Source organism: Saimiri boliviensis, chromosome 10 (assembly GCF_048565385.1).
Source record: "Saimiri boliviensis isolate mSaiBol1 chromosome 10, mSaiBol1.pri, whole genome shotgun sequence".
In the NCBI taxonomy this organism is placed as follows: Eukaryota; Metazoa; Chordata; class Mammalia; order Primates; family Cebidae; genus Saimiri; species Saimiri boliviensis.
The window spans coordinates 534,331-551,119 of record NC_133458.1 but is presented as its reverse complement, the minus strand read 5'-3'; the positions used below and the strand labels follow the sequence as shown (position 1 = coordinate 551,119).

Below are 16,789 nucleotides of genomic sequence, written 5' to 3'. Positions count from 1 at the left end.
TGTGGTGGTATGCACCTGCAGTCCCCGCTAGTTGGGAGCCTGAGGCAGGAGAATTGCTTGAACCTGGGAGGTGGAGGTTGCAGTGAGCTGAGGTTGTGTCACTGTACTCCAGCCTGGGCAACAAGAGTGAAACTCTGTCTTTAAAAAAAAAAAAAAAAGATAATACTTAAGAACTGATGAGAATGTAGAGAACAAGCTTGCTTGAAACAAACTGGCACAACTTCTGCATAGGCAGTTTTTGTATAAGGTGTGAAACAGAGCTAGCAAATATGAAAAATGCTCCAGGGATGTGAGAAAAGTGTCTTACAAGAGAACATGTATTGGACTCCTACTTCCCTGATGGAATAGCTTGTATCAGAGAAATCTCCCAGCTAAAAACAACTATAAAAGTTGGATTTAAAACAACAAAATAATGTGCAGCTGATTGAATACACCAGGAGCAACCAAGGCCCCTTGGGCCCTGAAGAGCGGAGATCCTGGAGAGAAAGGGACACACGGCCATCTCTGCATTTGATGCTACTGTTTCCACTCGGGTTTGCATCTTTATTCCTCAAGATAATAGAGTGAAACAGAAAGAGATGGCCTAGGGCATGTGACATTCGCACAGGGCGGAGGAGATGAAAATGGAAGTTGGGGACTATCCAGCGGGAGAATTTCTGATAAACAAAATATCGCAGCACTTGGTCAAACCTCCTGCAGGTCTGTGCTCTAGGAAGCAGGGCAGACCTGGTGGAGTGTGAGAAGGAAGGGGAGGGGTAGGAGGATGAGCAGAGAGCAGACCCGGTGGCCGAGGCGCTGGATGTTGGGAGGGTTGATCACTCACTCATTCACTGTGCATTTATTGATCACTGGCTGTGTGGGGATAACAGTAAAGGAAAGAAATAGAAATCTCCGCCCTTGAGAGTTTATATCCCAGTGAGGGGTAACAAACAAACGTAAGGATTTGACCCCAGACACACTAATGTTAGGGTGAAACATTAGAAAGAAAAGGAGAAACGGCATAGGTGATTGAAAATGACCTGTTTGTGAAGCAAGAGGAAGCCATGTGTGTGGCGATTCCGGGCCTCTGGGCAGAGGGTGGTTGGCTATGTCAGGTGCTGCCCATCAGTCAAGTCCTGGGGGGAGCACAGAGGTTGGCCGTGGCCTGGGGAAGAGCGTGGCCCGGAACCCTGACTGCTGCGTGCCTGAGCACGGCACAGGTGGTGGGACGGCCAAGGCTTCGGTTCCTGAAGTCAGGTGAATTGCTGCTTATGAACACTCCAGACATGCACGTGTGTCACTGTGTTTTATGTTAGCTCAGGTGTAGGCAGGAGAACAGTGACACATCAGGTTCAACACACGCGCGCACACACACACACGAGACAGGCTCAATAAATGCACACACACACATACAAGCCTGCTTATGAACATTCCAGACAAACACGTGTGTGACTGTACTTTGTGTTAGCTCAGGTGTATGCATGAGAACGGTCACACATCAGGTTCAACACACACATGCCCGCGCACACACACACGAGGCAGGTGGGGAACAGAATCACCAGACGCCAGGGTCACATGTCAGGTTCCCATGACTGTCTTCTACTCAGTTATTTTTAACAGCTATTAAATATCTGACTCACACCCAGACACAAGTTTGGTCCCTGACAATAATGTGCATTTAACTCTCAGTTTCCTTCTGTTCCCCCCACACTTTCCTACATATATTATTCAAGTTAACTTTTCTCTTGTTTCCAATTTATTTCAAAGGATGCGAAGTACAAAACTGCTTCGGCTTATTGACTTAGATTTTTCATTTACTTTCTCTCTCTTGGATCTACCACCAGTAAATGAATATGACATGTATATCAGAAACTTCGGGAAAAAAAATACCAAGCAGGTGAGTATGAGATGTGTTAACTAAGTAACAAAATGCAAGCACAGTGTAATAGGATAACTTTGTGTCTTCCTGAATCTTGTTCTGAAATATTAGAACTTGGGGATGGTCTGTGAAGGATGCAAGCTTAAGGAAAATGGGAACCCATCTTCACATGGGGCTGATTCACCTGAGAGGCCAGGCCCAGGCAAAGCCAGAGGCACTCCAGAGCCGTCAGGTGCTCCTGCGGGTGATCTGTGCAGAACGGGGACAGAGTGGCAGCGGTCCTGACCCTGGAGTGAAGCTTTATGCTGTTCAAATGTTTTATTTATTTATTTAGAGACAGAGTCTCACTCTGCCACCCAGGTTGGAGTGTAGTTGAGTGATGTCGGCTCACTGTAACCTCCACCTCCTGGGTTCAAGTGATTCTCCTGCCTCAGCCTCCTGAGTAGCTGGGATTACAGGCATGAACCACCATGCCCAGGTAATTTTTGTATTTTTTAGTAGAGTTGGGGTTTCACCATGTTGGCCAGGCTGGTCTTGAACCCTGGCCTCAAGCGATCCACCCACCTTGGCCTTCGAAAGTGCTGGGATTACTGCTGTGAGCCGCTGAGCCCAGCTTATTTATTTATTTTTGTTTGTATAAATCGAGGTGGTACAAGTGCAGTTTTGTTACATGGATCTGTTACACAGTGACGAGGGTAAATGTTTTATTTAAAGTCCAGCAAAATATCAGGTTTGGATTTGTTTCTTGGGTTCCATGTGAGTGTATAGCAGTCCTACTTGTCTGTTTAAAATTCTTATAATTGAAGAATTTCAAAGTATGCATTACTTCTCAAGGTTTTTATAACCTGGACTCAGTTTTTTTTTTTTTTTTTTTTTTTTTGAGACTTGAGTCTGCCTCTGTCACCAGGCTGGAGTGCAGTGGCGTGATCTCGGCTCACTGCAACCTCCGCCTCCTGGGTTCAAGCGATTCTCCTGCCTCAGCCTCCCGAGTAGCTGGGATTACAGGCACCACCACCACGCCCAGATAATTTTTGTATTTTTAGTAGAGATGGGGTTTCACCATGTTGGCCATGATGGTCTTCATCTCTTGACCTTGTGATCCACCCACCTCAGCCTCTCAAAGTCCTGGAATTACAAGTGTGAGCCACCGTGTCCAGCCTGAAATTTTTAAAATTTAATTAGAGATGAGGTACTAATTTATTTATTAGAGACACTCCCAGGCTGGAGTGTAGCAGATGTTGACAGGCATGATCACAGCATGCTGCACCCTCAGCTTCCCCTGTAGAGGCCACAGGACTATGCCACCATGCCTGGCTTTGCACTCTCTAATTCAGATTATACCTGTTTGATTCTGGGACTCCTGTCTGTCATGGGTCCCTCAGGGTGGCAGGTGCTTGGTGTCTTGGCATATGGCATTCCTGCTCCTTGGCCTCATCCGCCTGTCTTTTCTTCAGCGTCCAAGGCCCATTCTCTGGGCAAACCCTTCCTAGTGACTTACGCTGAATTTCTTCTCCTATTCCAGAGTTCGTACAATTTACTATTCCATGCAGTTTTGTACTTCCCTGTAGTATTTCCAGTCATTAATTCATTATGTGATAGTCTCACTTCACAACAAATTTATAAAGCTTTTGAAGTCAGACATCATAACAGTTTTCTTATGATGTTCCTGATGCTGGGTACCATCAATGTTAACATTGTCTATTTGGTGCACTCAATAAATGATACCCTTTTAAAAGGAGAAAGGTCACAGGATGAAGCTGAAGAAGCTGACGGTTTAAAAAATTTTTTTAATTAGGATCTTTCTCTGTTACCCAGGCTGGATGGAGTGCAGTAGCAGGATCATAGCTCACTGCAGCCTTGAACTCCTGGGACACTAACAATATTAATTCTGGGTTTGGCAGCTGATTCACTCTGACCTAGATAGATTATCTTTGGTTGTTTTCCTTATCCCAAAGCTGTTAGTAACAAAACTGTCTTTGTTGAAGCATGTACCTTTTGAAATAAAATAATTATATGTGGTTTCGCAAAACCAGCACATGCTAAGAAAAGAGGATGTGTGTAGGCTAGGTGGTAGTATTTTCAGACTAAAGGGAAATGGTTTGATGAGACTTTTTGAACACACTTTTGAAAATTAGACCTTTGTGTATCTATATCAAATGTTTAGGAACAGGTACTCTTTGGTTGATTGTTCTTTATGCTGTGAAACTTATTTTTGACACAATGACTGTCATTATTATTTCAGTAATGACAAATTGCTCTGAAATTGAGACCAAATGTTAATTTTGGCGTATTTTTGTTTTTAAGGCATATGTTCAGTATAATGAAGATAATGTTGAAAGAGACATTCAAACTGAGGAAATCGAGACCAGGGAAGTGTGGACCCAGCATCCGGGAGAAAGTACTGTTGTGTCTGGAGGTAACATTTTGCTCTTGCGTGCTGACTGTTGACTGTCTTTGCATTCTTTTTTTTTTATTGTTCCCTTTCTGGTTGACTCTCATTGAGTCTTTCTCTTCTGTATGGTGATTAGCATATGACAATACCAGTACCCAATTTTCTTTTAAAGAAACACTAACCACCAGCAGTAGAGCTGCTGAACTTCAGGGGATGAAACTTGCTCTTGAGGCCCAGTCTGTGCCATTGCAGGGTGTGTGACAGATTCTGTTCCTGAGAAGAGTGAGAGAGTCCACATTCCCAATAGCCACTGTGTCTCTGGGCCTTCAGAGCACAGCATGCTCCAAACTGGGGGGCAGCCTATTCTCATACCGAATTTTTATATTTTAAGTGCAGTTTGCTTAAAAATTTCCATCAATTTAGATTGAGGGTCCCTAGAATATATGGTTTCTGCTAAGTACTCTGGAGCCATTTACATATTGAATACTTTACTGGTTTTTCTCAAGGAATTGCCTCCGTATGGCAGGGATATGTATTACCCCCTTTTCTCAGATAAGCCTTACCTTAAGAAAGTAATATACCCAAACTTAAGACTTACATGATAATTGAATTGGTTCCTTTGAATGTTTTTCTGAATAGATTTAAATAGGATTCAGTTTGTAGACTTCCTATAAAATAATACCCAGTTGTTTTTGGAAGCTATCAGTAAGTCTAGAGAGTATAGCGTGAAGTTTTCTGCGTTTTCCTCCTAGGACTCTTAATGTTGATTTGTTATGCCTGTTTGAACTCTAAGATGTGTAATGCATGATTATCTTAGAGTCAGCTTTGTTGATTTTATATAACCTACTGTTTTTAGGCAGTGAGAAAAGAGATCCCTCTGATGCTGTAGTTATGCCGAAGATCGATACCCCAAGGTTATGTAGCTTTCTGCGGGCGGCTTGTCAGGTACGCTCGACCTATAATATGTTGTGTTGTCTGTAAGTGCTTAAAGTTTTATTCTACATAGAAATATAGGAGTTGCTGAGATCTTGAAGTCTTCGTAGCTTGGATAAATCAGAATCAGTTATTCATTTTCAGGTATTATTTTCTTAAAAATTATAGTGGCACATTCATTAAGCCTTTGTGGGCAGAATGACACTGGGTAAATGTATATCACTAAAAGTACTGTGTTTATATTTGGATTGTGAATTTTATTATTAATGTCTTACATTTTAAAACAACTATAGACTAAATAGCAGACATTAAGCTGACAAGTCAAGCATAAATCTAGGGTATTTGAAAATAATAAACTTCTGATTTTATAAACTGAAAAAATTACATACAAAGAGAAGTGGAACAGTACTGTGAAGCTGCAGGTACTTGAGTGCTTCTCACCTCATGGCCTTGGGTCTCACTGGACCCCCCCACCCCTGGCCTACCCCACCTCCCACCCCATTAGTTATTTTGAAACAACTCTTAATCATCATAACTTTGCCTCGAAATACAGTTCATTATGAATCTCAAAAAGAAGAGTGTGTCTACAAGAATAATGAGTAATTATTTAGAATGTAGTCAGATGTGAAGTTGGCACTTGCATTTCCCCAGTTGTCTCGTAATTTTTGTATGTGAGCTCAACACTTGAGTCTGCTGCAGCAGTGAGGGGCGGAACATTGTCCATGCAACCTCAACATGCTTGTTGAGATTAAGGATGAGTCTCAGACTCTAATCTGAGCATGCGGTGGTGATGTAGTAGTCTCTGTGACGCAATTCTGTAGGAATCTGTGGTTTATGAAATAGCTTTATGATTCCACAAGATTTATGATTTGTATCAGATATTCCACTCCTCACTAAACACTCCCCCCTTCCACACTCCACCCTCCACCCCTCACTGAACACTCCTCGCCTTCCACGTTCCACCCTCCACTCCTCACTAAACACTCCCCCCTTCCACACTCCACCCTCCACCCCTCACTGAACACTCCTCGCCTTCCACGTTCCACCCTCCACCCCTCACTGAACACTCCTCGCCTTCCACGTTCCACCCTCCACCCCTCACTGAACACTCCTCGCCTTCCACGCTCTTCCATCCTTTCTCATTAACATTTGCTTCCTCCTTCACATCCATCCTGTCAGTTCTCACTACACACTCCCTTTCTCACAGGCATCCTGTCCATTCTCACTCAGCCTTTCCTGCCTCCTGCCCTCCCATTCTGTCCCTTCTCCATAACATTCCCTGCCTTCCTGACCCTGAGTGTTCCCGTGTCATTTCAGTTCTCACAGAACACTTCCTGGCTTCAGTTCTCACTGTGCAGTCCCCCCTTCCTCACACAAATCCTGTCGCTTCTCACTGAACACTCTCGGCCTCCTTTCCTCTCAGCCTCTCAGATCTCAGGAGCATTTCCTGTTCTTTACCACACCAATCCTGTTGTGTCTCTCAATTGTCTTTCTCTCCCCTGTCAAATACTAAGGCTGACCCTCCTGGAGCAATTACGGTGTTTTACCGCACAGTCTGGTTTTTTACCAAAACCTGGTAAGAGAGAGATTCGGTGGTTTCATGACTTTTCCTTACACTGCTTTGTTCATTTATGAATGCTGGGTATTCAGCCCCCCTTCTCCCCCGTCACTTTTAGCAGTGTTTATGGTGTGAAAAGCAGCATTTAGGGTAAATGATGGCTCTCCTGTGGAGTTTGTTTTAGTTGATGTTAGGGTCTTAGTTTTCAGTATTGTGCAGAAAGGACCGTATCATTTTTCTTGTAGTTATAATGTGGTGGATCCAAGCAGTTATTTGCAGATACGGATAAGATGAAAAGGTAATTTTTTTGGGGAAACGATAATCCATCATAAAGTTTTTATTGAATTTACTCACTTATATCTGACAGGTGATGGCCGTTTTGCTGGAAGAGGATCGCTTGGCAGCTGAACCCAGCTGGAATCTTAGGGCTCAAGAGAAGGCCCTGTGTTTTAGTGACAGCTCATCTCAGCTGAACACCAGTCTGCCATTCCTTCAGGGTAAGGCTGTTCTCAAATATGGTTTCACATCCAGTTACTAAGCATTCATGTTGCAATAATCATCTGTAGTATTACATTCCATTTTAATGTGATGGTATTTATTGTACATAAAACTGAGAAAGATTGAGTTTCTGTAGAATTCAAAAGTGAGTGGTTAGTTTTTCTCCCTTAAGTTTGTACGTTAAATTTGTGATTAAGGATTTTAATAAGATGGATAGAACCTGGATCTACAGTAATTTTAAAAAGTGAGATTGTTTAAATGAATGGGAACTGAGATTTTCTGTGTTTGTTTGAAATCCTATTTTCATTTCTCTTCCAGTTATTCAGTTTCTTTTGATTTCTCGAGATAGAGTAGAAGAAATAGTTGTACAAGCATGAGAGAGTGTTCAGGCCAAAGTTGTGTTAATAGTTTAGATATAGTCACAAGTAAGACACTTACATTTAATGTAGATAGACTTAGATTTTTAGGTTGATCCGTGGGTTATGGAACATAAAACGGGAAGCAAAGCACAGGATCTCCAAGTGCAGTTGTGTGTAACTGTTTGCATCAGTTCCAACAGACTGCATTTGCAAGACCAAATTTACATTGCTTGAGCTAGTAACCTCCTTGTCTCTAAAGAAGTGGCTCTCGGGTACCGGATGATGGTCATGGTCCTGGGTTTTGTGGGGAGCTGGCAGGAGCGGGCAGGTGCGGCAGTCAGCTGGGCAGCAGGTTCGGGTGTGCTGCTGTGTAAACAGGCTTCAGGGCGTGTGTGAGGCCAGAGCCATTGGCACTACTGTTCTAGGCATTTCTTCCATCCTGCCTGCTGTTTTGAGATTTCATTTTATTTACATTTCTCTATCCTTTAATCTTAACAAAAATGGTATTGTTAATTAGCAAGTCTTCCCATTCTTTAAGAGAGTTTTGTCTTTTCCTGTTGAAAAATAATAAATCTCTATACCTGTAGCATTCAACACATTGCTGGGGGCATCCACCACCCAGCACACAGCGAGAAGGGAACTGAATGTTTTTGGCCCCCAGGGTGCCGACGCCGAGCAGTGACAGCAGATGTAGGAGGGCATGTGATGTGCGTGTATGAACACGCTTCCCATGTGTTCACAGAGCAGGGGGGTCTTCTTGTTTGCTTATTTCTGTGTTTTGGTAAAATGCATATTGAGAGAGTAGAAGGAACACGTGATTGGGAGAGGCATGCGGCAGAGTGTGTGGGTTGTCTCACCCTGGTAATCTAGTAGTTGACTCACATTCTCTACTGATGTCTGATCAGATGTAGAAACACTTAAGCCTTCATAGGGTCCTCCCAGTATCCTCATCACGATTAAAACATGCAGCAGAGAAACACGGCCGGCGAGTCGTGCATCTGACACACTCACGATTAAAACATGCAGCGGAGAGACACGGCCGGCGAGTCGTGCATCTGACACACTCACGATTAAAACATGCAGCGGAGAGACACGGCCGGCGAGTCGTGCATCTGACACACTCACGATTAAAACATGCAGCAGAGAGACACGGCCGGTGAGTCGTGCATCTGACACACTCACGATTAAAACATGCAGCAGAAGGCCGGGCGCGGTGGCTCAAGCCTGTAATCCCAGCACTTTGGGAGGCCGAGGCAGGTGGATCACGAGGTTGAGAGATCGAGACCATCCTGGTCAACATGGTGAAACCCCGTCTCTACTAAAGGTGCAAAAAATTAGCTGGGCATGGTGGCACGTGCCTGTAATCCCAGCTACTCAGGAGGCTGAGGCAGGAGAATTGCCTGAACCCAGGAGGCGGAGGTTGCGGTGAGCCGAGATCGCGCCATTGCACTCCAGCCTGGGCAACAAGAGCGAAATTCCGTCTCAAAAAAAAAAAAAAAAAACCATGCAGCAGAGAGACACGGCCGGTGAGTCGTGCATCTGACACACTCACGATTAAAACATGCAGTGGAGAGACACGGCCGGCGAGTCGTGCATCTGACACACTCACGATTAAAACATGCCGCCGAGTGACACGGCCGGCAAGTCATGCATCTGACTCACTGTTGAAACATGCAGCAGAGTGACACAGCTGGTGAGTCGTGCATCTGACACACGATTAAAACATGCAGCAGAGTGACATGGCTGGTGAGTCATTCATCTGACAAACTCACTTATTAAAACCCATGCAGCAGAGTGACACAGCCGGCGAGTCGTGCATCTGACTGACTCACTGTTAAAACATGCCATGGAGTGACACGGCCGGCAAGTCGTGCATCTGACTCACTATTAAAACATGCAGCAAGCTGGGCGCGGTGGCTCACGCCTGTAATCCCAGCACTTTGGGAGGCCGAGGCGGGTGGATCACGAGGTCAAGAGATCGAGACCATAGGTGAGGGGACGGAAGGCAGCAAACCACACTGCCAAGTGTGTACCTATGCAACAATCTTGCATGTTCATCACATGTACCCCAAAACCTAAAATGCAATAAAAAAAAAATAAAATAAAAAATAAAAAATAAAAAGAGATCGAGACCATCCTGGTCAACATAGTGAAACCCCGTCTCTACTAAAAATACAAAAAATTAGCTGGGCATGGTGGCGCGTTCCTGTAATCCCAGCTACTCGGGAGGCTGAGGCAGGAGAATCGCCTGAATCCAGGAGGCGGAGGTTGCGGTGAGCCGAGATCGCGCCATTGCACTCCAGCCTGGGTAACAAGAGCGAAACTCCGTCTCAAAAAAAAAAAAAGAAAAACAAAACAAAACAAAACAAAAAACATGCAGCAGAGTGACCGAGCGGGTGAGTCTTGCATCTGACTCACTGTTAAAACATGCAGCAGAGTGACCGAGCCGGCGAGTCGTGCATCTGACTCATTGTTAAAACATGCAGCAGAGTGACCGAGCCGGCGAGTCGTGCATCTGACAGACGTTCCATGGGTGGGTCATGCCCTGGGCACTGTTGGGGTAGCTCATTTCAGCTGTGAGTAGGACAGCAGAAGCTCTGCCCTCCTGCACTTCTGTTTCGATAGAGGGTCGAGTAGACTCTGCATTGGGTAAACAGGTAAAATATACATTCTATTTGAGAGGGCTAAGTTCTAAGGAGAAAATAAAGACAGTTCTGATAGAGGAGGCCTCCCTGCGAGTGAAGAGCAGCAGAGATGAGAGAGGGCCCATGAGGAGACAGGAGCTTCTGGGGAGGGTGCGTGGGCGCTCCTGCGTCCTGGGGAGACGCAGGGAGACTGCGGTGGCCGGTGGGAGGCGAGGCCGGGGCAGCAGTAGGTCAGGCCTTGGTTGCCATCCTAGTTCTGCTGTAACAGGAGGTAGATGTTCCTAAAAGTCACTACGCTGTGGAAGATTGCCAGTGAAAACCACAGGGCTTAGGAGACAACGGGGTCAGGTCATAGCACTTGAGAGCTTTATCCCACTGAAAACAACTGTTAAATACGGTACTTTCCCTGGAAGAAGACTGGATGCTTGCTGGTGGATGTGGCCCTAGAAATGCTGCAGTGATGAGTGACCGTGATGAGGTGGAAGGAGGGGTCCCTGGAATTGGAGAGGACGTGATCCAGGTGTGGACGGTGTAGGTAGCAGGATGTGGGCTGAGGGGCTGATAGGTGTTTGCGGTGTGTGCGTGCGGCTGGGCTTGGCTGGGTACTGCTTTCCCCGCTGACTTGGTGCCTGCCAGCGGCGCGTGCCAGCCATGGACTTCCCATCCTTCTGCTTTATGAGTTCCATCTCCCATCTTCTGCTGATGTGTGGGAGCCGCTGGCATGGCCAGCACTGGCAACAGTAATGCCTTGGAGTACAGTCCTTCACTATGTGGAGGAGCATCTGGAATGGCACTCAGCCGTGCCCGCCTTTGAGGAGAGCAGTGCGCTGCGTGGTGTCCCGACGCTGAGGCTCCTGCAGCTGGAGTGTTAACGTGCCGAGGCAGAGGGGCGGCCGAGCTCACTCCAGGGCCTCCCAGCGCTGAGATTCCGACTCCCGGCACGTGTCACGCAGCTGGTTTCTGTGTGAGTCGCTCGTGATGGGAGCTGCAGCGTGTGGTCTTAGGCTGCACGCGACCACGTTTTAGCCAGACTGCGAGGTCAGCTTGGACAGAGTAGAGTGTTCAGGCATAGGCTGTGACCATTGATCAAAACTCGCGTTTCCTGTGTGTATGGTTTTGAAAGGACCATGTTTGTTTCTTCATGAAACTGAATTTTTTTGAGTATTCGGAAGTGTTAATTTAACCTGGATTCTGGCAAATCACTAAAATGTGAACATATTTTTCTTTTCTCTAGATCGAAAAGTATCCTTGTTGCACACCTCCCGAGCTCAGCGGCAGTTGGTGGTCTCCGCTCATGACCTACCTGAGAAGGCCTTTGCACCCCCACTGGACAGCAAATACATCCTCTGTGTTTGGGATATTTGGCAGCCTTCAGGGCCACAGAAGGTTCTGATATGCGAGTCCCAGGTACAGCTCAGGAGGAGAGTTGTACGTCTGATGGGAGGACGGGCGGTAGACAGAGCGTGAAGGTTCGGGGGATGAGGTGCGGGGACAGGAGTGGGGTTGGGACTTACGGGCCGGGGGCGGAGAGGGGCAGGGACATTGGGGGGACTTACGGCCAGGGGGAGAGGTGCAGGGATGTTGGGGGGACTATGGGCGGGGGGGCAGAGGTGCAGGGACGTTGAGGGGACTTACAGGCCGGGGCAAGAGGTGCAGGGACATTGCGGGGACTTACAGGCCGGGGAGAGAGGTGCAGGGACGTTGGGGGTACTATGGGCGGGGGGGAGAGGTGCAGGGACGTTGTGGGGGACTTGCTGGGGGGAGAGGTGCAGGGATGTTGGGGGGACTTACGGGCCGGGGGGAGAGGTGCAGGGACGTTGGGGGGACTATGGGTGGGGGGGAGAGGTGCAGGGACGTTGTGGGGGACTTGCTGGGGGGAGAGGTGCAGGGACGTTGGGGGGACTTACGGGCCGGGGGGAGAGGAGCAGGGACGTTGGGGGGACTTACGGGCTGGGGGGCAGAAGTGCAGGGACGTTGGGGGGACTTACAGGCGGGGGGCAGAGGTGCAGGGATGTTGGGGGGACTATGGGCGGGGGGCAGAGGTGCAGGGACGTTGGGGGGACTATGGGCGGGGGGGAGAGGAGCAGGGACGTTGGGGGGACTTGCTGGGGGGAGACGCGCAGGGACGTTGGGGGGACTTACAGGCCGGAGGGAGAGGTGCAGGGATGTTGCAGGGGATTTACAGCCGGTGGGGGGAGAGGCAGAGGGACAGGAGGTGTGGGGACTTACTGGCTAGTGGGGAGAGGCACAGCGATGAGGAGGGACTTATGGGCCATGGGGGAGCAGCACAGGGACAGGAGGGAGGTTAGGACTTATGGGCAGTGGGGGAGAGGCACAGGGATGGAGCAGGGACTTACTGGCCAAGGGGGGAGGCTCAGGGACAGCAGGGTGGTGGGGACTTAGGGGTCAGTGGAGTGAGGCTCAGGGATGCACTGGGGGACTTACGGGCCAGTGGGGAGGGGCGCTGGGGCAGGAGGGAGGTCGGGACAGGAGAGGAGAGGTAGGGCAGAGGATGTGGTCGGGGCTTACGGGCCTTTCTCTGTGTCTCACAGCTGGCCTCAGCTGTGCTGTGGGTGCAGTGAGACACGTGGGTGTGCTTGTTTTGACTCTGGAAATTCCTAGTTCAAAATGAGAAAACAAGAATTTTCACAGAGCTGCCCCGTAGGTCAGTTGAGAATTAGGAAATGGAGGTAGTTGTCGGCTGAATGAAAATATTGGCCAAACTGGGCGTAGCTTTGCGGTTCTAGATGCCTGTTTTTTATCTTGCACCGTTTGGGTCCTGAGTGTTTTAGAGGTTTCTTGATGTCCTTGAGGTTTTTAGAGGCTTTGAAGTGCACTGGGATTCGGAGGCCTTCCTTAGGGCTTCCACTCCCTGCCCCAGCATACTGGTGCTGTGGCTTGAGGACTGCACAGTGAGGGGTCGGGACTGCCTCTCTGGGAAAATGTACGTTTGTGTTTTCCGAGTTATATATTCCCTGGCCTCAAAGCCATTGATTTCCTCAAAAGCCATGGAGAAGAATAGCTTTTACAGGGGCCAGTTGTGAGGACTTGAAATTGTAATGTTCATAAACGAGATGTAAATAAAATGACACAGGACAGAACTGCTACTTTTGAGGCTCAGCTGATGGAGTTGAGTGGATAGGCTCGCTGGCAGGTTTTGTGTGACTAGATGAGAGTCAGCACCACCTGTCTGTGATCATAACAACCCTGTGGGGTGGGTTTCTCATCCCTGCTTTCTATTTGAGGAACCTGACAATCACCTTTTATTTCTGTGCAGGAGTCCACGTTCTGCTTACTGTGTCCTGCACATGACATCCGTGTAAAGTGAAGCATGGTTCGACACCCCACTCAGAAAATGTAACCTCAGACACCCCATTCAGAAAATGTAACCTCAGACACCCCACTCAGTAAACGTAACCTCAGACACCCCACTCGGTAAACGTAAGCTCAGACACCCACTCAGTAAACGTAAGCTCAGACACCCACTCGGTAAACGTAAGCTCAGACACCCACTCGGTAAACGTAAGCTCAGACACCCACTCGGTAAACGTAAGCTCAGACACCCACTCGGTAAACGTAAGCTCAGACACCCACTCGGTAAACGTAAGCTCACACACCCACTCGGTAAACGTAAGCTCAGACACCCACTCGGTAAACGTAAGCTCAGACACCCACTCGGTAAACGTAAGCTCAGACACCCCACTCGGTAAACGTAACCTCAGACACCCACTCGGTAAACGTAAGCTCAGACACCCACTCGGGTAAACGTAAGCTCACACACCCACTCGGTAAACGTAAGCTCACACACCCACTCGGGTAAACGTAAGCTCACACACCCACTCGGTAAACGTAACCTCAGACACCCACTGGGTAAACGTAAGCTCACACACCCACTCGGTAAACGTAACCTCAGACACCCACTCGGTAAACGTAAGCTCAGACACCCACTCGGGTAAACGTAAGCTCAGACACCCACTCGGTAAACGTAAGCTCACACACCCACTCGGTAAACGTAAGCTCAGACACCCACTTGGTAAACGTAAGCTCAGACACCCACTCGGTAAACGTAACTTCTGCGAGCATGCTTCTCATAATCTTCAGTCATCCGCTTTCTGTGCATGTGTTTTTTTTTAGGTCACATGTTGCTGCTTTAGCCCTTTTAAAGCATTTTTACTGTTTGCTGGAACAGCGCACGGCTCTGTTGTCGTCTGGGATTTGAGAGAAGACTCGAGGCTACATCACTCTGTGAAGCTTAACGATGGTTTCTGGACGTTCCGGACGGCCACATTTTCCACTGGTCAGTGTCATCTGCCTGCTGATTGTGTGTCTTCTAGAAAAGCCACACAGATTCGAAGAACAGAGCTTGACATGTATTTGCATCTATTTATTCCCATTATCCCAGAGGATGGGGTCTGACCTGTGGGCAAAAGAGGCACCTGATAAATAGAAAAAGCAAAAATTGATTCCACTCATGCTTACCTAATGGCCAAGAATGACTCAGATTTCCTTTCTTATTAAATACGTGGATTCCAAAAAATCCTCGATGAAATTACCTTTAAAGTAGCTTGAGGCATCTGGGCACGTGTGTGCTCTGGGGCAAAGTTAGCTCACACTGGAGTTTCGAGAAAAGCCAGTGGCCCTGAGCTTGCCAGAAACAGCACAGTGGGCCCTCCCTGAGCCTCGGCTTGACCTGGGTGGGCGTTCGTGCCACGCCGTGCCCAGCCACCACAGCAGGCACCCGGCATGTTTCCTGTTCTGGGACTCGCCCTAGGGCGTAGTGTACATTCGTCTCATTTAATTCTGATCGCCCTGAGTCCGAGCTGTGCAGGAAGGTGCAGCGCTTGTGTGAGGTCACACTGACGACGTGGCGGGGCCTGCACTCAGACCCCACGCCACACCCTGCACCACCCCTTCCCAATAGGGGTGCTGTGGACTGAAAGTGCAGGCCAAGGTGGTCACCCACCCTCCGTGTGGCTTTATTATCACAGATGCATACGTGTCTGTACATGTATCTGTACTTTGTACATAAAATAGCCACTTTAAAAATTCCCCAGCAGTGAATTGTGCCCCTCTGGGGCAATATTGCTGCTAAGACTCTTTGAATTTATAGATCACTTATGGGTTGTAATCCTATTTTAAAAGATATCTTTTAAATAATCTTTGCCTTTTCTAACTGCTGCTGCTAATACTAAAAAATTTTTGAATTCAGCACCATTTTAAAAAACATTAACCCTCTGGACTGTATATACAGATAAATTTTTTTCATTGAAATGCGTCCTTTTTTTTTTTTTTTTTTTTTTTTTTTTTGAGATGGGGTCTGGCTCTGTAGCCCAGGCTGGAGTATAGTAGCGTGATCTGGGCTGACTGCAACTTCTGCCTCCCAGGTTCAAGTGACTCTCCTGCCTCAGCCTCTTGAGTATCTGGGATTACAGGTGCCTGCCACCAATGGCCAGCTAATTTTTGTATTTTTAGTAGAGATGGTGTTTCTCCATGTTGGCCAGGCTGGTCTCAAACTCCTGACCTCAGGTGACCTGCTGACCTTGGCCTCTCAAAGTGCTGGGATTACAGGCATGAGCCACCGTGCCCAGCCTTGCCTTTGAAGTATTATCAATAAAACCTACAAAGTTTTAAATAAACTCTCAGTAGTGAGGAGCTGTGGAACTTGTGATTCACAGCATGAGTCAGAGGAGCCACATTCTCTCCAGGGAGACCAGCCCGTTCCTCAGCTAAGCCCACAGCACTTCATCTGATCCTCTGCCTTAGAAACCTGTAATTTATTCTTAATTTCTGAGATGGTTTTGTCTTTTTCTTCAGTTTTTTTCCTGAGTTCAATCCCAATTCTCATGTCATTTCTTGCTGTTTTTGGGTGTAATTCTGTTCTTGATTTCTGATTCCAGGTGTTTTTGTCTTGTTTGTTTTGATATGTTTCCAGGTGCCCTTTGAAGAGATGTGATTCCACTTGGAATGTTGAATTTTGTGTCTTCTGCCTTATGTTTATTTTTAGGAGGGAGAATTTTCATCAGCTGAAATGCTTTAATTTACTTTTTTCTGTTTTCTTCTTATAGTAGCTTTCTGTGGAGTTTGGCTTTGTTGTACTTGTAGGCATTCTGTAGGCGGATGTTTTAGGCAGAGCTTTGCTTTATTGATTCGTGACAGGTATTGTTTTAGTGGGGACTGTGCCTCGAGGTAGCAATAGCTGGGGTGGGTTTGTCTCTGATTTCTCTCCTGCTGCCAGTTGTCTGGTGTGTGTGTTGGGGGCGGGTTATCTCCCTTTCCTGTTCATCCCCCCTCCACTCAGCAGTGCTGCTCCAACCTCTGCCTCCCAGCCCCTTCCCCTCAGTTATGTGAGTTGTCTGGTGTGTGTGTTGGGGGCGGGTCACCTCCCTTTCCTGTTCACTCCCCGCTTCGTCTCAGCAGTGCTGCTCCAGCCTCTGCCTCCCAGCCCTTTCCCCTCAGCTACGTGAGTTGCCTCCAGGATTTGGCCTCACAGGGACTACCCTCTCTCAGTTTCCTTTCGGGCTGTGGCCTTGCAGGGAGATGCTCTCT

General features: G+C 47.6%; 1 protein-coding gene across 6 annotated transcripts in view; it reads left to right on the top strand.

Moving 5' to 3' along the window:
- DYNC2I1 (dynein 2 intermediate chain 1) overlaps positions 1–16,789 on the top strand; it is a 123,572-nt gene that overhangs the window by 47,636 nt on the left and 59,147 nt on the right. For all 6 annotated transcript variants that reach the window (XR_012511975.1, XR_012511974.1, XR_012511972.1 and 3 more), the window contains 6 exons: positions 1,747–1,876; positions 4,163–4,274; positions 5,107–5,195; positions 7,109–7,238; positions 11,478–11,650; positions 14,378–14,540. Coding sequence is in view for 2 of the 6 variants with exons in the window: in XM_074378834.1 (XP_074234935.1) it covers positions 1,747–1,876; positions 4,163–4,274; positions 5,107–5,195; positions 7,109–7,238; positions 11,478–11,650; positions 14,378–14,540 (797 nt within the window). In the remaining 4 variants the exon portion in view is untranslated. The remainder of the gene's footprint in view (positions 1–1,746; positions 1,877–4,162; positions 4,275–5,106; positions 5,196–7,108; positions 7,239–11,477; positions 11,651–14,377; positions 14,541–16,789) is intronic.